Source organism: Pungitius pungitius, chromosome 12 (genome assembly GCF_949316345.1).
Source record: "Pungitius pungitius chromosome 12, fPunPun2.1, whole genome shotgun sequence".
NCBI lineage: Eukaryota > Metazoa > Chordata > Actinopteri > Perciformes > Gasterosteidae > Pungitius > Pungitius pungitius.
In genome coordinates this window covers 16,845,777-16,869,922 of record NC_084911.1, presented here as the reverse complement: position 1 = coordinate 16,869,922, position 24,146 = coordinate 16,845,777, and the positions used below count along the sequence as shown (strand labels likewise).

At 46.9% G+C, this 24,146-nt stretch overlaps 1 protein-coding gene across 3 annotated transcripts in view; it reads right to left on the bottom strand.

Moving 5' to 3' along the window:
- Positions 1 to 604: 604 nt before the first annotated feature.
- The window catches only part of LOC119220241 (protein TANC2-like), a 36,998-nt gene continuing 13,456 nt past the window's right edge, over positions 605 to 24,146 (bottom strand). For all 3 annotated transcript variants that reach the window (XM_037476087.2, XM_037476089.2, XM_037476086.2), the window contains 26 exons: positions 19,569 to 19,708; positions 18,981 to 19,149; positions 18,568 to 18,888; positions 13,598 to 13,723; positions 13,239 to 13,505; positions 11,684 to 11,823; positions 10,826 to 11,057; positions 10,571 to 10,743; positions 9,915 to 9,995; positions 9,629 to 9,829; positions 9,247 to 9,381; positions 8,477 to 8,673; positions 8,275 to 8,383; positions 7,866 to 7,988; positions 7,650 to 7,787; positions 7,453 to 7,551; positions 6,391 to 6,582; positions 6,195 to 6,288; positions 5,540 to 5,673; positions 5,329 to 5,452; positions 5,012 to 5,187; positions 4,720 to 4,852; positions 4,217 to 4,308; positions 4,005 to 4,139; positions 3,797 to 3,897; positions 605 to 3,126 (listed from right to left, as the gene is read on the bottom strand). In XM_037476087.2, the coding sequence (XP_037331984.2) occupies positions 1,293 to 3,126; positions 3,797 to 3,897; positions 4,005 to 4,139; positions 4,217 to 4,308; positions 4,720 to 4,852; positions 5,012 to 5,187; positions 5,329 to 5,452; positions 5,540 to 5,673; positions 6,195 to 6,288; positions 6,391 to 6,582; positions 7,453 to 7,551; positions 7,650 to 7,787; positions 7,866 to 7,988; positions 8,275 to 8,383; positions 8,477 to 8,673; positions 9,247 to 9,381; positions 9,629 to 9,829; positions 9,915 to 9,995; positions 10,571 to 10,743; positions 10,826 to 11,057; positions 11,684 to 11,823; positions 13,239 to 13,505; positions 13,598 to 13,723; positions 18,568 to 18,888; positions 18,981 to 19,149; positions 19,569 to 19,708 (5,666 nt within the window). In that variant the 3' untranslated portion in view covers positions 605 to 1,292. The remainder of the gene's footprint in view (positions 3,127 to 3,796; positions 3,898 to 4,004; positions 4,140 to 4,216; positions 4,309 to 4,719; positions 4,853 to 5,011; positions 5,188 to 5,328; positions 5,453 to 5,539; positions 5,674 to 6,194; positions 6,289 to 6,390; positions 6,583 to 7,452; positions 7,552 to 7,649; positions 7,788 to 7,865; positions 7,989 to 8,274; positions 8,384 to 8,476; positions 8,674 to 9,246; positions 9,382 to 9,628; positions 9,830 to 9,914; positions 9,996 to 10,570; positions 10,744 to 10,825; positions 11,058 to 11,683; positions 11,824 to 13,238; positions 13,506 to 13,597; positions 13,724 to 18,567; positions 18,889 to 18,980; positions 19,150 to 19,568; positions 19,709 to 24,146) is intronic.

The following is a 24,146-nucleotide window of genomic DNA, read 5'->3' as shown; positions in this document are numbered from 1 at the left end:
CACCCTTCTATCTCTAAGGGGTTACATCGAGGCTTCTAAATATAGGCTACCTATCAACACTGGAGTAGTAATTATTTTTCTCTATGAGATCGCCATAGCAAATCTTTTCTCTTTACACTCAGTCATTCCCCTTGTTAATGTAAAGCAGCTGTACTGTCAGTGATCCTGAAACCCATGTGGTACTTTCCTAAAAGTAATCAGTCATTTGAGTAAAATGAACGTGGCACTGAATATACTGAATACTTGGGCCCTGGAGCATATAACGAGTCTCCTCTGCAATCTCCAACTACGGTCAGTGACGGACAGGCAGGAAAAGTTAACAGTAGTTAAGGAAATGCTCCTTTTGGTCTGGGATGTAGCTAAATCCTTTCTTTACACATGCTTTTCAGAAGACAAATACACCAACTTCCAACCTAATCGCCAGTATAACTACCACCTAGAAATGGCCATTTTGATGGGACAATCACAGTTTGGGGGGGAGATGGAGGAGTTATACAAAACGTCTTCAAAGAGAAAAACAAAATAACTCAACCTGGCACAAACATTTTTTGATGATTTCTCTCTTCAGGATTTTTATTTGAAAAAATGTAAACCAAAACAGAGCAAAGCTGAACTGACTTTGCTTTTATTATCTCTTTGAGAAGAAGATTTACATACGTTTTATGTGAAAGACCCTCTAAATAAATCCAAAAGGAATATACAGTAAGAGAAACAATATTCATACAGATTTATACAGATATAACTTAATAAAGATAAATACCACTTAGTTTTTGTTTTATATACAGCAAGCCAGTGCTTATTCAAGGACAGCATCATTTGGGGCTCAGCAAGGAAAGGATTTCTATTTTTGTGCTGAATGATTTGACTTTTTTCAGTTGACTCCTGATTTCCCCCCAAATCCTCCTCTTCCGTCATTGTGCAATGTAACGGCAGGAGTCCTCTCGTCCTTCCCTTACTCCCTTTGTAATGGCTTTTCCCTCGGCCTCTGGCTCGTTAACTGACCTGACTTGTAAAAAAAACGATATGTTCCTTCTCAAACGTGTACGTTAAACCTCTGCCTCTTCTTTACAACACAGAGTCATTACGTCTGCCACTCTGTGAAAATGTACACAGGATTTAATCTTTTTTTCCCCCCTCGGCGTGTACATGCAAGAACTGCATGTGGTACCAACTCGTTCATTTCCTGCAGCCTTGATGATCCAATAGCTCCGGTGCCTACTGGAACACATAAGGGCACTCATTTCTTCTTTAACCCCTCTTCCCTTGTCCTTACTAAACATTTGAACCTGCCTCTACACATTGGACTCTACGAAGGGTCTTTTTGGTTTCACCGGAGAGGTCGGTCCCGTCTTTCTGTCACTGTGGATCACTGGCAGCGTTCTGGCCAGCTTCACATCCAGGTAGGAGGGATTCTGACTAGCGACCTTCACCGAACCTTCGCCCTGGGGATAGTACTCCGGCTGGTTGTCGTTGTGGGCGTTGTTGTTGCTGCGGTTGTGGTAGGCAATGGAGGACGGTTGGGCTGGGCCGAAGCCTCCCTGGCTGCCGGGGCTTTTGCTGGGCGAGGTGACGACCGTATCCACCGAGGACACGGCCCACGACCGAGAAGGGCTGAGGCAGGAGCTGGAGGGAGCTTGTTGTTGATACTGCTGGTGGCCCCTCGCGGTTCTGTCGCTGACGCCCATAAAAGGAGTGTTCCTCGCGGACCGGCCCGCCTCCCCGGGATAAGTCCCGCCCCCGGCCATGAATGTTTCGGACTGGGGAGAGGACATCAGAAAGAGGTCGTCGTGGTAGCCGGTAACGCCTCCCGCGTATGCCAGGTGTGAAGGGGCCGTCATGTGCTGGGCGGAGGCGGACGTCCTGAAGCTTGGTCCGTGATTGGGTGGCTGCCCGCCAGCCAGGCTGCCGCTGCTGGTGGAGAAACGGACACTGATACTCTGGGAGTGGACAAGAGGCCTTGGGGGAACAGCGGGGGAAGAGGTTGGGTGGGCACTGAGGTGGCGTTGCAGTGCACCCTGATGGTGGTATTGGTAATCGTGGGATGGTGGGAGGCTATCAGGAGGTCCCATTGGTGCCTCAGTCACTGCCATCGGGTAGTAGGCTGCCTTGGACTGGTTGCGACTTAAGTGACGGGCCGGACCGAATCGACTCATCCCAGCCCGCTCCCCTCCTCCTTCTCTCCCGTAGGCGGATGCAAGTCTTTCCTGGCCATCAAAGTCAACGTCTACATCGTCCAGAGGATACGATCCAGAGATCAGACCAGCCTGGACCTGCAAGCTGGGCCTGACATCCAAGTGGCTCGGGCACAGGATTTCCCCGAGCTTGGCCAGCTCTTGTGGCAAATGGCCAAACTGGGAGTAAGCAGAACTTCCCAAAGCCGTGCTGGAATGGGAAGCGGAACTGGGCTGACTGCATCGGACTACCTGCACTTTGGCCGCTTGGAGCCACTGACCTTGAACGGGGTTTTGGAAGGATCTCTGATTGGACCGGTGGTGGTGGTGTTGCTGCTGCGCCCCCTGGATCTGGTCTGGGTGGTGTTGGACAGAGGCGGCATGTGAGTGGTACTGCAGGCTTCCATTCCCTGACAACGCGGGCATACTCTCTGACATTTGGCTGGGCCGCTGTGGGGGGATGAAATGGTGGTAGGAGGTGGACTGAGGAGGAGGAGGGGCGGGGTGACCCGGAGAAGAGGAGGGGGAGTGTGCGGGGCTCGGGAGGTGACGGTACAGGTGAGTGGGAGAGAGGGAGGAAGGGGGCGGCCCGCTGGGGTAGCAGTGGGCGTCGACACTTTGAACCACAGGTGGAGGATGCAACGAAGAGGGGTGAGGATGAGGATCTCCTTCCCTCTGACTCTCCTCCTCCTCCTCATCATCTTCCTCCTCCTCCTCTGTAAGCCCCGCCCTGTCTTGCGCCTCCAGACACCCGGTGTCTCTGCCCTTGGCCTCGTTGACGGACATGGACGCATTTTGTTGATACGCGGGATTCGACGAGGGAGGGGAAGAGTCTGGTTGGTGCACAACCTGCCGACACTCTTCCTTGACCCGGGACAGAAGGCGCTTGATCTCTCGGTTGGAGGGGCACAGGCGGCTGGCCTCAATCAGGTCCTCCAGGGCTGCATGGAACTGTCTGGTGAGAGAGAGGACAAGAGTTGAGAAAAATCAGATTTCAGAAGAGGACCAAACAGACCTTGATTGTGTGGTTCTTCTCTGTTCCCTCGTCCAATAGGAACACTGAAGTGCCGGAAGCTGGTGAACTGTACGCTGGCTTTTTAGAAACAACTAAACTTTTAGTAGTTTTGGACCAGTTAACTTCAGGACTCTCGCCCCCTCTTGTTTGCGTTTTCCTTCATTTCGGTTACAAGCTGTTGTGGTTACACATTATTCAAAAACATTGAAACCTCAACGGCCATAATGTCGTTACATCAAGCGAGCGAGGTGGTGAGCATTTTATGCAAACGAGTGACCTAGAAACACCCTGTGGACACGCCTCTGGCAGTGGTAGCGCCTTGTCAATCATAAGTTAGCCCCACCCTAACGTATACCCTGCTTTGGGTCTGCTTACAATGTTTACTCAAATAACAAACTTTTCTTGTAGACTTCTATACAATATAATACAACAATATATTTAAGCTATTTGAAGGACTGCAAGTTCAAGACTTAATTCGGGCAATTGCAAGGTAATGTGTAGCATGACTGACATCGTCCAGGCCCGTCAGCTGGATAATACAACACATGCATCATTCTTTTAAAGGGAGCCATTAATGATTTTGTTAGGGTTGGGCCGTCGCCATGGTTACCTGCGTCCACGTTTGGCACGGGCTCGGGCATAAAAGGCTTCGTAGGATTTGGCTTTCAGCTCGAGCGCCTTGGTGGCAAAATCCTCAGCGAGGCCAAAATCCTGCAAGACGATGGAAGAGAATGGCCAAAGTGTCAGGAGGTCGGCTCATTTTTAGATCATGAGCTACAAGTTGTTTGTCACAGAGGTCGGGGTGGAAAGAGGCTCACGTTCATCTTGCGGTGGCAGCGAGACAGGTTGAGCAGCACGCACACCCTCAGCTGTCTGGAGGTCTTCAGCTCGTCCCCGGGGAACTTCTGGAGAGCCGACTGGTACGAGTGAGCCGCTTCCTCCACGTCGCCTTGCTGAAAACGCACAGGATACTTCAGATGATCTGGCAAATGGGACAAAGTGTTTGCTCGCTTGTCCTACCGTGGCTTACCTTGTAGAGGCGGTCTCCCTCTTGGATCAGTTTACTGAGCAGAACCATTAGGATGTCTGGTTTAGAGGTTGCCATGGCCCACGTCGCAGGTCCTGCACACACACACACACACACACGCACACACACACACATTTTGTTACATCTGTGTTATAAAGATCTTACTCCAGACTGGTGGAAAAATCATTAAATAGGACATTTATGAATGCTGTTATTCTTACTACTTTGTTCTGCACAAAGAAGACCAAGAGTTCCTGAGATTATCTGGACAAGCATGAATCATCTCGACTATCGGTTCACACGTATCTCTGCGAGGCAGCACGCTGTCTGTCGTCTGAGTGACATCCTTCCCAACACTCCGCAAGGGAGATTTTTAAGCCTACTCATAAGTCTGTTAGTTAGGGGGTGGGTCCATTCATCATTTACCTATGCGTCTCTATTTATGTCATCAAACATTTCCGGAACAAACCAAACCAAAACGTGGGAACAGCGAGTCACGTTTCTACCTATCTTGGCTCCCTTTTTGAGCAGAGCGATGACTGCCGAAGTGTTTCTGCAGCCGACCGCCCGGTCCAGGGGGCGCATCCCGCTGGAATCCACATGCTCCACCGACGCGCCGTGATCCACCAGGTGCTGCACCTGACGTGGGATGAGACCAAAAGAAAGGTGACGTTTAGCACGTGTGTTCATGCAAAAAGGGTTGTGACCCTCTAAAATAAAATTGGCAGTGTTATCCATACACACTAATATTAGGAAGATGTGTAATCTGCTAAATAGGACCACATGTGCTGTACACACCACTTCTGGGTCCCCGCGGAAAGCAGCCAGATCCAGAGGTGTCCGCCCGCTGCGGTCGACGTGGGTTGTGGCCGCACCTCGCTCCACCAGTTCTTTGACCAATGGGAGCTGGCCTTTCAGACACGCCCAGCTCAGCGGCGTTAGGCCTTCCCTGTCGGTCTGTTCGAGAGAGGCTCCTGGTCACAGAGAGAGAGATGTTGATCTCATCTGTGTATTGGATGGCAACTCTCCAGATGAAGGATGCCCTCCATGCACGCATGTGGTCCCTCCTATTTGCATATAGCACCCGCCCCCATTGTCGATCTGATAGCCAGTACCGTGATCCAGCAGCAGCTGGGCTGTGTTCATGTGTCCCTCCGAGGCTGCTGTCATCAGGGCCGTTCGACCCTGCTGGTCGACCATGTTCACCTCCACCCCTCGACTCAGTAGCAGCTCCACCACCTGATGGAGAGACACAGACGGAGACCGACGCTCAACGTTTGAATCTGCATCGGGTTCATTGTCGAGTGCACGTGTGTTCCACTGTACCTGCAGGTGGCCACGTCTCACGCTGCTGAAGAGGGGGGCCGTGCCCCGCCTGTTGCACTGCTCCACGGCAGCCCCCTGATCCAACAGCAGGCGGCAGATAGCCAGCCTGCCGCTTGCTGCCGCGGCCGTCAGAGCTGGAGCAGAGACACAGACGGACAGAGACAGGTGAAGACAGGTTTCCAATTCAACCACCCGCAAGGTCGTTGCAGTTTCGGGGTCCACTAATTGTAGTGCAAGGGATCTGATCCCACTCGGGGGAGGGGTACAAATTACAAAAAGTACAAATTAACGCTGTAAAAGTTTAACAAGAGATGAAACTAGAGATTGAGACCATGAACTGATGTTTATAATGTTTACTAGAGAGAAGTAGAGTCATTTTCTCATGCACTTCTCTACAGGACGAGGAGTCGCCCCCTCATGGCCATTACAGAGAATGAGAATGTTCAGAAGTGGAAGTTTCTGCCTGATGTAGGGTGGGCGTCTCCCCGTAACATACATATGATACACGATCTTCATAGGTATAATTATAATTAAGTATGCAGATAGTACAACTCAGTGAACTGTAACCAAGTCCAGAGCACTACTGCAGTGTAGCCAAATACTAGATGTGAGGGCTAGTGGCATGGTATCCATGCAGCAGGGACATTTGCTGTACCCGTCTCTCCCCACAGACTGTCGGGTGTGTTGATCTCCGGTCTCTCCTCCTCTTCCTCTTCTTCCTCCGGAAGGTCCAGGAGGTACGACACAATCTGCACACGCATGGCACGGTGCCAAATGTTACAAACTCGTGGCCAATACAGCACCATCATTTGGTAACTACGTGTTATCAGGGTGTGTGTTTGTAGGCTGACCTCGGCGTGGCCCGTGCTGGCCGCCGCGACCAGAGCCTGCTGCACCGCCTGGCTCCGGCTCGCCGCCCTCTGGCCACAGCAGGAAGCACAGCTCCAGTCGGCGCGCCTGAGCAGGAAGCGCAGCACGTCGAGGCGCCCCCGCTGGGCGGCGTGCACGAGCACGCAGCGCCCCGAGCTGTCCACGTGGCCCACCTGCAGGCCACAGGGGAGGGACAGAGGCTTACAGGACTGATAGGGAGGAGCGGGGTGGCTGCAATAACCTGCTGCACAATGTGTTGTCGTCACACTCTTTAAACTCACGTTCAACACAAGAAGTTTCAACTCGTCTTTGCTTGACACCTGCTTTTGGAGCCATAAAGTCCATTTGTCATTCTAAATGTGGTTAATTCTACTTGTATAGCTGGGGCCGTAAGTTGGACTGTGCTGCAATTAATATAAATTATTCTTTTGAGCATTTACAGCCGTGAGGCTTTCCCTTCAGCTGCTGCTTGTTTGTGTCTCTTTCTGCCTTCAGTTGGGTCTTAAGTGAGAAGCATGTTCAGTTGGGTTGAGATCAGGTAACTGAAGGATATTCTGTGTATTTGTCTTGAGAAACTCTTTGGTTCTGATCTGCAGTTTAGCCCACATGTCAGAATCCATCCTGCTACTTCCATCAGCTGAGGCATCACCCATGAAAAAGTTAGAGAGGTGGAGTTATTGTAAGAAGATGGTATGGTTTCCATAAAAATAAGTCCATATGTTCAAAATATGAAATGCTGGTATTAAAATAAAAAGCGCCAGGTTGGCACCAAATAAGTAACTTCATATATATAGAATAAGCATCAATGAAATTCTTAATGTTCGCCTGCTATACAGGTTATACAAGAGCAAATGAATCTTTATAGCTCTGCTGCAAATGATCTCCAATGTATGTAAATAAAGAGACATCGTAGACGGCGTGATTCTTGATTCGACCACTGGGTGGCGCTGCCGTACTTATTGTACATTTCAAGTGTAAATCCTTCCCGTTGTGGCATAAATTCTAAGCCACAGCATCTAGCCGACAGTAAGGTGAACAGGTACCTTAGCGTTGTGCTGACTCAGCATGGTAACAATGTCCATATGGCCCGCCGCGGCGGCGAATCCCAGCGCGGTCACGCCCTCCTGTGACTGAGCATCCACCTGGAAATAAAAACACACAGAAGCCACGCGTTGGGTTACGGCTCGGGCACCTACTTCTAATCGCAAAACCCTTGAAAGTATACATATTGTTGTTGTACCTGAGCTCCGAGGTCCAGCAGCAGCGCCACGGCATCACTGTGGCCCAGGTGAGCGTGGACACACAGCAGGGGGGCGTTGTTGAGGACATCGCAACGAAAATCCACATCAGCCCCGCCCATAATCAGCAACCTGCTCACCTGGACGAGCATGGAGCCAAGTTACAGTGTGCGTGCATGTGTGTGTGTGTGTATGTGTGTGTGTGTGTGTCATGGTACCTTGATGTTGGGGGTGTAAAGGTTGCGCAGCGATGAGAGTGCAGGGCTCAGGCTCTCCGTGCTGTAGGACAGCCACAGCCCCTGCAGAACTGAGGAGGAAACCCCAAGCTTCTTACTCAGACCCTGGAGGATAAGAAAAAAGGGAGAACATTTTTTCTAAATGGTGTTAAATCAATGTAAGCTTTCCCTAAAGTATCCCCTTCTTTAAGCTCAATTTCACTCTAAATGGATGATTATTTAATAAATTAGCATCATGCTGAATTGCAGAAGACTTGCAACTTGAGATTGAGACCATAAACTCGTGTTTAAGATGTTTACTTATGGGGATTTGTCAATAGAGAAGTAGAGCTATTTTCTCATAGACTTCTATCCAACCTGACTGAAAGCTTGTGTGTGTGTGTGTGTCCACCTTGTAGATGTGAGCCTTCAGGATGTGATGTCCCAGCTCCAGCGTCTCCTGGCGGTTCAACTTCCCCTCCTGCCGGCAGAGCCAGAAGGCCAGGAGAGTGTGACCACTCCTGGAGAGACAAAACAGACCAGCGTCACTGAAGACGTCTCTCTCTCTCTCTCTTCCCCCGCCTCTCTCCCGCCCCCACTCTCTCCCAGGGTACCTGGGGTCGCAGAGGAACCTGTCGTCCTGACCGTCCTCTCGCCACATTAGCCACTCCCTGAAGGAGGCGTGGTTTAGCATCCTGCTGCCGTCGCTCCGCCGCAGCAGGAAGGAGGAGAGCTGCTCCAGGCGGGGCACAAACTCCCCCCAGTGCAGCGCCCCCCCGGTCAGAGCGCCCGCGTTCACAGCCTCAAACAGCTAGATTCAGACACATCAAATGAAATATCATGGGGCCTTTCTTTAATCTGCAGTATTAATATTGTTGTTTTCATACCTCAATGATATGCCCAAAAGGCTCATGTTGAGTTCACACTTTTGTGTGGCGTGATTACATGCTAAGGGGTTTAAGTTTGTAGTGAAGGCTACAAATTGGTCTGACGCTGTTGTTAGCTTTCCAGCGTTTAGACCCTCATGCTAGCGACACCAAAACTGCTTTCAGATCAGAAGTATTCTACTAAATTCACTGCTGCTCCATTATTATTATTTTTTCTACACGATTTATGTCAAACACATGGCTAATACAACACCATCATTTGGTAACTACGTGTTGGTAACTACGTGTTAGTGTGTGTAGGCTGACCTCGTTCATTAATTTTCCGATGTGAGGGTCCAGAGACAGAAAGGAAAGACCCAAAAAGGTGCTAAGGGGGGGGGGGGGGGGGTTGAACCCCAAACCATCTTGCTGTGAGGCAACAGCACTACCACCACGGCACAAAGTGAAGGTTGTTGTAATATGATGCAAACACACACAGACAGACAGACGGCGGGTACCTGCTGGTCAGTCAGCGGGTGCAGGGACGCCACCGTAACGTTGAGCAGCGGCTGAACTCGCTGAAAAGACGACTGCGTGGGAAACCGCATGTTGAGCTGCAGAAGGTAGACCTCTGCTAGGCTCACAGGGACCACCTGCACACACACACACACACACACACACACACACACACACACACACACACACACACACACACACACACACACACACACACACACACACACACACACACACACACACACACACACACACACACACACTGTACTTCAAAATGCAATACTGGGATTGTATGTATCAACGAAAAGGTAATGATTCAGAGAACAGAAATTTAAATGGCTTTTATCTTTTACATTTAAACTATTTCCACTGTTCATTCCTCACCTTGAAGCTGGAACTCTTCAGGACCAGGTATCCCCCCTCAATCAGATCCAGGGTCAGCTTCAGGTAAAGGTAGGAGCCCTTACTCAGGCTCTTCAGGTGGCCGATGAGCTTGGCCAGCCCCGTGTTGTCCAGGCGACCGTTGCCCAGCGACACGTTGCTCTGGATCTCTGTGCTGCTGTGGATACGCTGCATCAGGTAACCCTGAGAAACACAAAAACACAAAGGAAAGTGCGTATGGATGTGCTGATGGGTTGAGAGCCAGAAGGACGGACATGACGCGTGTTACCTGCAGGTCCTGGTCTATGGCGCTGTTCTCCTCCATCCTGTTTAAAGAGATGCAGTGAAAAGGAAGAGAACGAGCAATGTCCTGATGGGGGGAAAAACACAAGACAGCTTATTTAGTTTAAGTTTGTTAGTTCTATGAGTTTGTGTTAGACTGTTACATCCCTGCTGTCTCTTAAACATAGTTTAAATCTCACTTTGAATGTTATGGGGGAAAAGAGACAAAAATGCCTTTAACCGGCATGTTTATCAAAAGGAATGAGTACCAGGGGTAACGCTGGATAAGGCTGCTGGTGCGTAAACTCCAGAATCCACTAAAGAGCAGGAGAAAGCCCTCATAGCATCAAAAAATAGCACAAGCTTTGTTAGTGGAAACCTCCAACCTATAGACTTTACTTTTCTACTTCACACTAGTTAGCTCATGCTTTACTTTACAAAGCTTGCTCTGCTAATATTGGCCGCTAACCTCTATTTCATTTGCCATTTTAGTTTAAACGTTTTTTGTAAAGGATGAAAAATGATTTGTCATTATTTGTTTGTTGTTGGAAGGGAATGTGATATTGACCCCCACCAACGGTGAGCCTACATGCATCTCAATGCATAGTTTCCCAAATCCCCAGGTATTTGTTGCCTGTGTTGTGCTTCCTGTGGTGCGTGTACCTGCTGGCCGGTCCTCACAGTGGTTATGACCTTCAGCCAAGGGGGAAATTTACGGACATTTCGGGAAAGGAAGGAAGTCAGAGCGTCGCCGTAGTCCGGCCGGTGGAACTCTGCCTCGTTGAGCCCGTCAATCAGTACTATGAGCCCCGCCCCGTCCACGTGCAACTTCCTCTCTAAAAACAACAAACCACACAGCAGTATTATACCCGTGGATGTCAGAGAGGGGAAGCACAGCGCAGAGCATCTCCACTGTACCTCTGTAGAGCGCCTCCAGGGGGTCTAGTATTCCTCTGTGCAGGGCTGAGCTGGGATCCTGGATGCAGGAGCGCAGGCTGAGCGTGCTCTGCAGCTGCGGCGTGCAGTGCAGCAGCTCCCGATAGGCCGACAGCTGGGGGGCGTCGCTCAGCATCGCCGCCATGTTGTGGACGAACTCGGGCACCAGGCAGGTGTGACAGTTATCAGCTTGACAGAAGTGATACGCGACGACCTGCGAGGTCAAACAGGAAGGCGGGTGTGCATGGTTGGTGGATTTAAACGAGCATTTGGCGTTTGTTGCTGATTTCCTGGCCAAAATCAGTAGAACAGCAACTGTGCAACATCCACAATAACCAGCAGGTTGCATCTCGCATTCTGTTAACTAGGCTAAAGCTATGAATGCTGTCCTATATATTATGCTTTCTTGCCTCGCACTGTATTACCTTTACGGAAAGCAACAGCCACGCATGAACATAGCCGATAGCTCCCATGAAATATGTCTTAATTTGTTTTGACGAATGACAAATCAACATCAAAGAAGGAAACATAGTAATTGGATTGGTGGGCACCGGGTCGTCCTCCTACACAAACCGCTTCCAAAGCTAAGCTAAGCCAGCAAAGGCCTACGGCTTGAGACTCCAACAAACTCGGGCTGACCTGATGCTTGGTGCTCAAACATAGTTTCAGTGGATCAACAACGTTTACCTGAAGAAATCATTTCACTGGAGGAATTTTAGTACACCACATTCAAAGTAGCATACAATGCAAATACTGGAGTTGAGTACTTGGGGGTAGTGCCTGAGTTTATGTACCCCATGTGCCTCCGGTTATCTACATTTCGTAAAGTGGGGATGTTACCTGTGCTGCGAGCCTCCTCAGCGCGTCCTCTTGTCTCTTCCTCATCTCTGGAGTCCCCGGACAGCTTCCTCCCCCTCCTTCGTCTCCCCCTCCCCCTCCTCTCCCCAGGGAGTCGCGGGTGTAAGACTCGGCCTCTGCATCTGGAGTGAGGAAATATTAGAAAATGTTACATTTTCAAAAATCTTAGCCGTAAAGGCACAAACCATCTGGGTCTCTCTCTCTCTGGCTGTATTCACTGCATGGTTTAATGGGTTCTCCTGCTGGTTGGCTCGGCCTTGAGTGTGGCTGCTGGTCTGATTTTATTGGGTTCTGCATGATGACTCAGCCTTCTCTGACAGACTCATTGAGGCTGTCTTCGTGGCTGGAATAACTCACTGGGGGTCCTTGGCAAGGATGAGACAATGGCTCCTGCCAACGAGCTACTATGTCCCCTTCATGAGCTGTAAAAATGATTCTATATTTTCCATTCCATTTTTGATGTACTCTTACATAAGTACAGTTTTCCTACATGTAAATCAGGGCCTGTCTTAGACCTGCTGTATTAGCGTGCTGATATAAATAATAGGTGGTAATTGGGAAATTGATTTGTAGTCATCCAATCACTCAACACTTTAACACTAGTTGTCATCATTCATCCACCAATGGGAGGGCGTGCCATGTAAGGTCCACTCATGGTTCAGGACTAATTAACAATTCACACCCACTCGACCTCGGAGCCGGGAATCAAACCGCTGGTCCTCAACCAGCAAAGTTATTGGTTCCAGTCTCCTGGCTACATTGAACAGATATCTGGCCATGCGACAGCTGGAAACCAGAGGGTAGTTTTCTGTTCTACCTTATTTATTCAATTTGTATTTTCCGTATTCAGAGTACGTTGAAAGAAAGCCAAGTTTGAAACAATTGGGTGTTTTTTAAAAATGATTGTGGAATGACAGTGGAGGATATAGACAAAAGTAACCTCTAAAAATAAAGTAATCGGGTACAAAAGTAGTGTTTGGGGGACATCCAGTGTCGTGAACATTTAAAATTGTAGCCACAAAAGGCGTGTTTTTAAAACCATGTCCCACGTTCATAGGAATGACACGTTGCTATTTTACTTGTACATATAACAAACTTTTGAAAAAAGTACCTGATTAAGTTTCAGGCTAATTTCCATCAGCAGCGCCAAAATTAATTGTTGTGGTTGAAAGTCAATTAGTTAAGCCTTAAAAGTAAGGCTTAAAACAATGGAAATACAAGCTTTATACCAATGGAATCCTTAAGATGGATCATCTTGGTAAAACATATTGATACTGTAATGTAACATTAATATTCATGATAATTTATGATTCTCTTTAATCCACCTAGTGTAAATATTGTATTTTGTGTGTATTTCGAAAAGATGGTAGTATGAGTTGGGTACGTTTCCAGAATTGATAAGATCTTCAAACTTCAACCGAACTGACATTTATCATTAGGACGAGTTGATATAATACATAATAACATCCTTGTTTATTACAGGTAACCTGATTTTAACACATATTTTTACATATGTTGATATTTAACCTCTGCTTACATTTAGCCGAGCTCAGGTTGCCGGCGGCGGTTGGCAACATGCGGTTTCCGTGACAACTGAGCGCCACCAGCCGGGCGACAATGGCCGTTTTGCCGAAGCCCATGTTGCCGACGATCACCACGCCCCGACTAGTCGCCGGGTCGCCACTTCGAAGACAGGCGTCCACTTCTTGGAAGAGCCATTCCCTGCCGGTGAACAGCCAATCAGAAGAGAGACCCGGAACCTCAAAGTGGAGGGGCTTCAGGTTGAGGGAGGGGGTGAAACACACTGCGGGAGAAGGAGCACGCAGGACGATTGTAATACTGCTTGCAAATAGCATGGCTGGTCTTTTTCTACATGTACGCTCGAGTGCGTTGTACCTCTGTGATCCTGTTGACCACGACCCCCAGAATTCTGCCGTGGCATTCTGAGGGACGTTCTTGAAGGGATGTGTCTCTGCTGCTCATCCAGATACGCTAGATCTTCCAGGTGGGCAGAACTGGTGGCTGGAGTGAGAGAAGGTTGGAGAGACTTTGTTTTCTGCATAAAGAAATGGTGAATAACCCGTTCAAAAAAAAAATCGACACCTTGACTTTTGATAAAATGTCCAAGCTACAGTACATAAAAAAGTAAGGGGTGAAGGTTGTTACAGCTCATATAAGAGGGATTTTGGTGTGAAACATCCAATGACACAACGTAAAAATATGGTTCCTGGGCTGTTTATGGGGAGTGGAAGTTTGCACATTGTAAAGACGTGATCGTGCACTTGGGTTGCACCTATGAGTAATGTTCTGAGCCGCGAGTAGTGAAAATGACTAAAAACGGTTTATTGGCGATGCTTGCTTTCCCAAATTGAAATAAAGAAATAAGTTTGCTGTCGGGACCCTAGTAATGAAACTAGAAAAGAGAAGTCAGTGAAATCGTCTTTTGGCAGCTCTGTATTTCTTAACGCAACGTTACCTTCTTTGCTAGCTAGCTAGCTAACGTTATTAATGATGACTCGGCAAAGAGGCCGTAACTTCTGTTGCTTTGAGAGAGACGTGTTGGCAAAAATGTATGGAGCGATAGCTGCACAGGAAACCCAGAAGTGAGTCAGCAGTTTTTCACTTCTGGCTGTCTCGTCTTATCGTCTGTAGGCCTCCACCTGAGAGAGTTTTGGGTTAGATGTCAGAAATAAGGTGCCCAGTTAACTCACAAGAGATTCCAACGCTTTGTTCTATTATATGAAATACATTAGTTAATTCTGATTTTTTAAGTTTAACATGCTTTTTAAAAAAGCGGTTGAGGTAGTTGAACATAAAATGTTTTTCATTAAGTGTTAATTACCGCAAACACAAGAGCTCTCGGAGGGTACAGTCATAAATGAGCACAAATTAAAGTATAGGCTAATGGGTTCAGTAGTATTTGAGATTAGCCTAGGACAAACAACACCAAACACACAGCTTAGGGTTGGCGGAGATAATAATTCTAACTAACAGAGCAGTACAGGTACAGGATATTCAGATATTGATGCCAGTTCTGATAAAAAATAGGGTTTAAAAATAATATGAAATGAACCAAGTTGGTTCACCTTCTCATTAATGCGCATTACTAATTCAGCTTCTTCCCCAGAGTTTTTGTGCTTTCTCGCCTCAAAAGGTTTCCATGGATCGTGGTTATTTCTGGCCCTGCTGACAACCGATGCTGCTATCACTATCATTATAAATATTTAAAACATTACCATTACTGTCATCATAAACCAACATTACCGACGTTGCTTCTTTCCTGAAGTCTCTGTGCGTTCCCTCCCCACAGGTTTCTGTGGATGGTGTTTCATCCGAAAGTGGTTCTATCCGACAGTGGTTCTATTCGACAGTGGTTCTATCCGACTGTGGTTCTATCCGACTGTGGTTCTATTCGACGGTGGTTCTATTCGACGGTGGTTCTATCCGACTGTGGTTCTATTCGACTGTGGTTCTATTCGACTGTGGTTCTATCCGACTGTGGTTCTATTCGACAGTGGTTCTATCCGACTGTGGTTCTATCCGACTGTGGTTCTATTCGACTGTGGTTCTATTTGAGGGTGGTTCTATCCGACTGTGGTTCTATTCGACTGTGGTTCTATTCGACAGTGGTTCTATCCGACTGTGGTTCTATTCGACAGTGGTTCTATCCGACTGTGGTTCTATTCGACTGTGGTTCTATTCGACTGTGGTTCTATCCGACTGTGGTTCTATCCGACTGTGGTTCTATTCGAGGGTGGTTCTATTCGACAGTGGTTCTATTTGAGGGTGGTTCTATTCGACAGTGGTTCTATTCGACAGTGGTTCTATCCGACTGTGGTTCTATTCGACAGTGGTTCTATCCGACTGTGGTTCTATTCGACAGTGGTTCTATCCGACTGTGGTTCTATCCGACTGTGGTTCTATCCGACTGTGGTTCTATCCGACTGTGGTTCTATTCGACTGTGGTTCTATCCGACTGTGGTTCTATCCAACTGTGGTTCTATTCGACTGTGGTTCTATCCGACTGTGGTTCTATCCGACTGTGGTTCTATCCGACTGTGGTTCTATTCGACAGTGGTTCTATCCGACAGTGGTTCTATTCGACAGTGGTTCTATCAGACAGTGGTTCTATTCAACTGTGGTTCTATTCGACTGTGGTTCTATCCGACGGTGGTTCTATTCGACGGTGGTTCTATTCGACAGTGGTTCTATCAGACTGTGGTTCTATTCGACTGTGGTTCTATTCGACTGTGGTTCTATTCGACAGTGGTTCTATCCGACAGTGGTTCTATTCGACTGTGGCTCTATCCGACAGTGGTTCTATTCGACTGTGGTTCTATCCGACGGTGGTTCTATTCGACAGTGGTTCTATCCAACTGTGGTTCTATTCGACTGTGGTTCTATCAGACTGTGGTTCTATTCGACTGTGGTTCTATCCGACGGTGGTTCTACTCGACAGTGGTTCTATCAGACAGTGGTTCTATTTGACTGTGGCTCTATCCGACAGTGGTTCTATCCGACTGTGGTTCTATTCGACTGTGGCTCTATCCGACAGTGGTTCTATCCGACTGTGGTTCTATTCGACTGTGGCTCTATCCGACAGTGGTTCTATCCGACCGTGGCTCTATCCGACGGTGGTTCTATCCGACTGTGGTTCTATTCGACTGTGGCTCTATCCGACAGTGGTTCTATCCGACTGTGGCTCTATCCGACAGTGGTTCTATTCGACTGTGGCTCTATCCGACAGTGGTTCTATCCGACTGTGGCTCTATCCGACAGTGGTTCTATCCGACAGTGGTTCTATCCAACTGTGGTTATATTCGACTGTGGCTCTATCCGACAGTGGTTCTATCAGACTGTGGTTCTATCAGACTGTGGTTCTATCCGACTGTGGTTCTATCAGACTGTGGTTCTATCCGACGGTGCTCTCATCTGATGGTGGTTCTATCTGGTAGTGGTTAAATCTGATGATGGTTGTCCCAGCAGTGGCTTACTTCTCTCAGTATTCTAATTATTACTCTCATAGGAATTGAATGTATTGTACATCTTTGCTCATTCAGTACACAGGACATCCATTGTGGTCTCTCCATCCCGGTGGAGGGATCCTTCCTCTGCCGTTCTCCCTAAGGTGTCTTCCCTATTTTCCCCATCGAAGGGTTCTTAATTTTGTGGGGGGTTTCCTGTGCTGATGCGAGTGTCCTGAGACTGAGGATCTAAAGCCCTCTGAGGCAAATTTGTCATTTGGGCTATATATACAAAATAAATAAATTGAATAGTTATAGTAATAATTGTAATTTTGAGGCACACGCTTAACAGCATTTGGGTGGAAGTTAGAGATATAAGAAGAATGGAAGAGTGGTTAGCTTAGCACAAGGACTGGAAACCAGGGGAAAGAGCTAGCCCGGTTCAACCCGAAGTGAGAGAAAAGTTAAGGAAAGGTTGTATTTCTTGTCTTATCTATCGTGCGTGAAGGGAAGAACGGGAAGAGTTTGCAGGATATTGTCAGAGGAACGCTGTGTCGTGATTTCCACTACAGAAGAATAGATTAGATTTGAAATCAAAACATGCATGAATATTGTTAACTTTGAGTTGTCTCAACTCCCAACAAAGACCGACAGACACCTACCCAAAAACCGATCCAATTCATCCAGTTATAATCCACTAAAGCCAAAGAGAATGTCATTGCAGGCTTTGTATCCTGTGGGTATGTGCGTGTATTTATGTGCATGTGGCATGTGTGTGTGTGGGGAGGGAGGGGGGGGGGGGGGGTTTAGAAACGTCATCCATGTCATTTCCTTCCTTTTTTGTTTTTATGAGACACAGAGTCAAGCTGCAGAACATGTTACTGAGGCACTGTGTTTTACAGCCTAATTGTTTTGTATCTACACAATAGAACCCACAAAAAATGAACAACTCAGAGTTACCATTTACAGAGATTTTAGTAGGCGATTAAATACATTTGGACAAAGCCTACCGTTTCCCCCTGCTTAGTTCTTAACGCTAAGCTGGGCTAACCAAGCCTTGACTGAAGCACCGAAGTGTATTTTTGAAAATGTTGAACTATACTGTGTATTCCTTCTCTTGGCTGGATGTGTTGCTAAGGCTAAAAGGAAAGAGACTACATAAAGGTCAATTTTTTTTTCAAAACACTGCTCGGTATCATTTTTAAAAATGACAAAGCCAGTACCGATAGTAATCCCCATACCAATAGAGTACTTCATTTAATAGCAATATTAGAAGCTGCATGTGTGCCTCACTGGCTAGCTTATTGCTAGCTTATTGCTGGCTTATTGCTAGCTTATTGCTGGCTTATTGCTAGCTTATTGCTGGCTTATTGCTAGCTTATTGCCGCCACCATTCTTAAAGACATGTCATTCGGATACTTATTACAACAGAATCCTCTTCCCGTCCTCCGGTTTTACTGATTGAATGCTAGGCGTTAGCTAGAAGCACAAGCCGGGCTGAGACCCGCATGCAGGCAAACCCAATCACACATCACATTGAATCAGAGAACACTTGCAGCGATTGGCTACTGGCTCAAAACCACACCCAAAGAAATATCAGACACGGGTATAAAAGGGTTTCTTTGCAGTCATTGTGTGCCTGGAAGGAGTCCAATACCACTATGGGTTATTTTGATCTAAACCTTACACATTTTTTAGTCCCTTTACCCAGCGTTGGTGCTGCTCGTTTTAGTTATTAATGCTAAAGTTATTTTAGCCTATACAGAATTTTTCCCTCTACCGCGATCACAAGGACAACATTACACATAATAATGGCCGCCACTCTGACCAAGCGGCTACGTTGATTTAAATGGGAATGTCACGTTTTCAGTAATCCTACGCGTCATGCATTTGAAATCTTACCAGCAACGGAATTAGGGCGGGGCATGAGGTACAGAGGGATGGAGTGGGTGGAGCCTGATGAGCGGGCGGAGCCCGGTCCTCGGTCTGGGTGGAGTTTGTTGAGGCTGTAAGTGGAGGCGGCCATGATGTCCTCCACCTGGTTCAGGAAGCCGTCGTTCACGCTCCCTGCTGCTACCATACAGGAAGAGGAGTTGGAGGCCACCACCGGCCGCCCCCCTTGCTGCCAGAGATTCAGGCTGCTGCCGTGGTAACCGTCGGCAGGATACTTGCCGCTTTCGTCCCGCTCTGCTGCCGACTCAGCAGTACAGCTGGTCAACGTGGCTGAAGGGACAGTGAGGGAAGACAGAGAAAGTGAATCATTTAGCATCCAAGGGGTTTCTTCTTTTGAAGACGCTGTAGCTACGGCGTGTCACCTATGATGCCGCTGTCTCTGCTCTCCAGTGTGGAGGTGGGGGAGGTGACGGGGACATGGAGGGAGGAGGCGTGCTTGTCGTTGTTGTGGCCCTCCCCTCCAGCAGGAGGCTGCAGTGTAGAGCAAGGGGAGGTGGTGCTACTAGCCAGGCTGGAGGAAGGAGAGATCCTCTGTGGAAAAGCATTTTGAAATTTCAATTTGACGGAGAAACGGAAGAATAAAATGTCATTTTGAGAAGATTTTTCATATCAGGAATCTAATGTACGGATGAAAGTTTGGCAAGAAACTTTCTGTACCGACTCTTTGTGATGCAAATAACTACTTACATCTACTCATGTAATGTATAATATAATATTATTATAATAATAAGTAAAATATTTGGGTATATTTATGATATGTACAACTTGTGAAGTGGAACGGAACACTTACAATAAGCAATACAACCGCAAAAAATTGTGATATGATTGAATTCACATCGGAAATTGGAATTTTCTCCAGGGGACCCAACCTTTCCTGTTATCATTTGTCATACAGGTAGAGTAGGATTAAAAACAACATCTACCCTGAGGTGAGTGTGCGAGTTGAATACCTGTCCATCATCCTGGCCGTGGTAAGAGGAACCCGGCTCTCCGCTGATTATCTTGTCCCCCAGCAGGAAGCCCAGCCTGGTCATCAGAGCATCGGCCGCCTCGTCCACTGAGGGTGGGGGCCCTAATTCCTGGTCCTCACCTGGTGGGAGGAGCGGAACTTGTTTTTTCATTGTGTTTTTCATTTCTCGCCGTACACGATTCAGAATTTCAGTTTTCAAATCACATTTGGCTCATACTGTCCATAGCTGGACGAAGACTGCTGGGTTTACTTGAGTATTTGGTCACACTGTCCAGGATCCATTGTCTGTATTTAAGGTCTGTTGGAAGGAAGTCTGAATTGGTTTAGGCATTGAATTTATTCTGCAGTGGGGGTTGGCAAAGTAAATGCGTTTGTGTACGTCGCAGGCTAAAACGAAGCAGCGATCGGCTGCCCGAAAAGCCTGAGCTTATTGCCGGTATTCCTTCGTGGTAATAAAGTCTGTAGCTCCACATGGAATGAGAATGGCTCGCGGCTTTGGACCTTGAAGGGTCTCCAGTCCAGCCCCTGAAGTAATCACCTCCAAATTGGTTCCAGTCTTTATGCTAAGCTAAGTTAACCAGATGTGGCATCAAAGTTATCGCGCAGATATTTATAGTATCATCAATCGTGCCGACAAAGCGCGCCGCTCCTTTGACATCTGCTTTGCCCATGCGTTGTGGCCCAAAAAAGCTTTGCAGCCAAGTACCGATAGAAAGGAAGCCACGCAGCACACTGACAGAAACTACAGGACTGGACTACTGGAGCCAACCAAAAAGTGGAGGCCTCAGAGCTCTGCCAAAACGACACACAGTGCCACTCAGAGGTTTGGACACACTTTCTATTGAATGACAAAGTATGTCCTTTTGACTGGTACTGTGTGCTTATATGTACATACTTCGCTGTCCCTGCCTCCTCACACGAGGAGATTAGATCCCAATCAGAGGAGACTGAAAATTGTAAAAATATCTTAATACACACAAAAGCAGGAACCTAAATCCCACAGGGACGATTTTGTGGGGAACAGTAATTGATCTCTATATTAACATGTTCACTATTATGACAGATTTACCAAGAATAGACACACACAAGACGCCACAGCATGAAAGCTCATACTCTGTCTCTTTCTCTGAAGGCCTGTAATTAGAGCTATAAATTGCTGACTGTAGGACTAAATACTAGAGAAACAGACACACACATAAAAAAAAACCCCAACCAAACACAAAACAGCACGCTGTATGTGTGCACACACGCACACATGTGCATGTGTGTGTGTGTGTGGTTAGCCAATAACAGGGTGTGTGAGTCATTTTTAGAAAGAAAAATAAAATGGAAAGATGTGATAGAGAGAGCTGAGTCTTTTTAACTACTATAGCTTCTGGTTGTTCCCTCCCTCCTTTCTTCCTTTATCCCAATAATCACGTCTCCTCCTTACGTATGCTTTTTAGTTTGGCACTTCTCAACACATTGGTTTTTAGACACGGTGAACAATCTAGTTCGTGTTAAGTGTAGGAGCCACAATGGTGCATCTTTCTCTGGCTGTTTTCAGCTCTGAAGAGTAAAAATAACCACAAAGGAGCACACCAAAGGAGTAAAGGCGTGATAGATCAAACAATGGTAGGTGACAAAGAAATTGTCTTTGTCTGTGACACACAAAGATACTGTATCATTTCAATTGCAGCTTTAGGGGGGGGGGGGTCAAGTCAAAAAGCGTGAAAGTAGGGTTCAAAGTAGGTTATTAATAACACAATAACAGACAGATTTTTGTGGGTTGGGTGTAATGGAATATAGCGAGGCAGGCATATCGCAAGGGACAAATCCTACTCATCCTGCCCTTCAAGAAAATGCTCCGTGGAAAAGAGTTCAGCAGCGTGTCGTTCATGAGGATGCACAAATATCTGCTAAAAGCAGATGCAGGACCCGTCCAAAGTTGGGACACCCTTTTGCATCGAATAGAATGACAAAATGCAGCGTTTCCCCTACTTTTGAACAAGAAGGGCACCCGGCCTCCCCAAGGAAGTACTGCAGGTTTACAATGTTTGACTCGCCGTCACTACAAATACAACGGATCTTATCATTAGAGACAGACGGGAGGGCGTGGTGCTGCGTATTTAGTCTGCCGAACGCTGTCTAAGTGCCATGTTCATTTGTAGCAAGACCCATTACAACATGCTAATAATGAGTTAGCTTACACGATTTGTAACATTTTGATCAGCAGTTAGCTTAGGCACTCGCTTGACACGGCAGAGCCGCCCCAACACGGACACGTCTGCGACAACTATCCTCCACGGGCCTGTCCATATGTTATTTGCTACACACAAATAAATGGAGGCTTTTTAACTCCATCTGGCAATTAGACACAGAGGAGTAACTCAGTGGCAACGAATTAATAATAAACAGGTAGGATCGGTTTTGATTAGCTGGTTAGCAAGTTAGCTGTTAGCGTAGTTCACCATTTAGCCGTAATAGTTTAATTCCTCAACAAGCGTGGAGGAATTTGGCAAAACCAGACATTTACAACACTGTTCTTCTGTAAATTAAGCTAGCGCATGTGGACAAAAGGTGTTTTGCGTTGTAGTAGAATGTGGATATATTAGAAAGGTATGCAGTATAATGTTTGCTAATTACTGTTCCTTGCTTATATATGTCTTTCATCGGCATGCTAACATCTAACTTCATCATCCACGGTGTCAAATGATCCTTTGACACGCCGACATGACATGCTGTTTTTAGCATTTTAAGTCTTTGGTCCCTTCTAAAGTGTGAAAACTTCAGTCCGTCACAAATCGACCATCTTGTCGATACTGCCACAGGCTCTTTGAGAATGGCGCTGGACGGTATTGCTCCCCTCAAAAGAAGAATGGCAACAAGAAGGAAGTTCGCGCCTTGGTATAACTCTCAAACCCGGAACCTAAAGCAAACTGTGCGGAAACTTGAGCGGTTATGGCGTTCCACCAAATCAGAAGGATCTAGGCTAACTTGGCAAGACAGCGTTAAAACATATAAGAAGGCTCTCCGTAACGCAAGAGCATCTTATTACTCATCATTAATCGAGAAAAATAAAAACAACTCCAGGTTTCTCTTCAGCACTGTAGCCAGACTGACAGAGAGTCACAGCGCTGTCGAGCCGTGTATTCCTGTGGACCTCAGTAGTAATGACTTTATGAACTTCTTCAATAATAAGATTCTGACTATCAAAGAGAAAATTGATGGTCTACTACCCCCAACCGGAGCCAACCCGTCCGCGGATGTAGGATCCTTGGACGCAGCCGTGGGCCCTGATACCTACTTGGATGGTTTCTCTTCCATCAACCTTGATCAACTGACTTCTACAATTTTGAAATCCAACTCTTCCACTTGTCTCCTGGATCCGATTCCAACTAAGCTGCTTAAGGAAGTTTTTCCGTTAATTAGCACATCCCTACTGGATATTATGAATCTGTCTTTGTTGACAGGACATGTACCACAGTCCTTCAAGGTAGCTGTAATTAAACCTCTTCTGAAGAAACCTACCCTAGCTCCAGAGGTGTTGGCTAACTACAGACCCATCTCTAATCTTCCCTTCCTCGCTAAGATCCTGGAGAAATCTGTCGCGAATCAATTATGTGACTTTCTACAAAACAATGCTTTGTTCGAGGATTTCCAGTCAGGATTTCGAATGCATCACAGCACAGAAACGGCACTGGTGAAAATTACAAATGATCTTCTACTTGCATCGGACCAAGGACTTGTATCTTTTCTTGTATTGCTGGACCTCAGTGCTGCATTTGACACCATCGATCACCGTATCCTGCTGCAGAGACTGGAACACTTGATTGGCATCAAAGGAACTGCACTCAGCTGGTTTAAATCTTATTTATCGGATCGATCCCAGTTTGTGTTTGTGAACGGTGAATCATCGAGGACCACGAATGTTGGTCACGGAGTCCCACAAGGTTCTGTGCTTGGACCGATTCTATTTACCCTGTACATGCTTCCTTTGGGCGACGTTATCAGAAAACACCGCATAAACTTCCATTGTTATGCAGACGATACTCAACTGTATCTATCGATCAAGCCAGAAGACACCAACCAACTTGTTAGACTTCAGGACTGTCTTGGAGACATCAAAACCTGGATGACCTGCAACTTCCTGATGTTAAACTCGGAAAAAACGGAAGTTATCATGATAGGCCCAGAGCGCCTTCGAAGTCAGCTGTCACGTGATACAGTCTCTATGGATGGAATTGCTCTGGTATCCAACAGCACCGTCAGAAATCTTGGAGTTCTCTTCGACCAGGATATGTCCTTCAACTCTCATATAAAGAAGACTTCAAGGACTGCCTTTTTTCATCTACGGAATATATCAAAAATCAGGAACTTCCTGTCTCAAAGTGATGCAGAAAAACTAGTTCATGCATTTGTTACTTCTAGACTGGATTACTGTAATTCTTTGTTATCAGGCTGCTCTTGTAAATCGCTTAAACCTCTCCAGCTGATTCAGAATGCTGCAGCACGTGTATTAACAAGAACTAAGAAATGGGATCATATAACTCCTGTATTAACTTCTCTGCACTGGCTT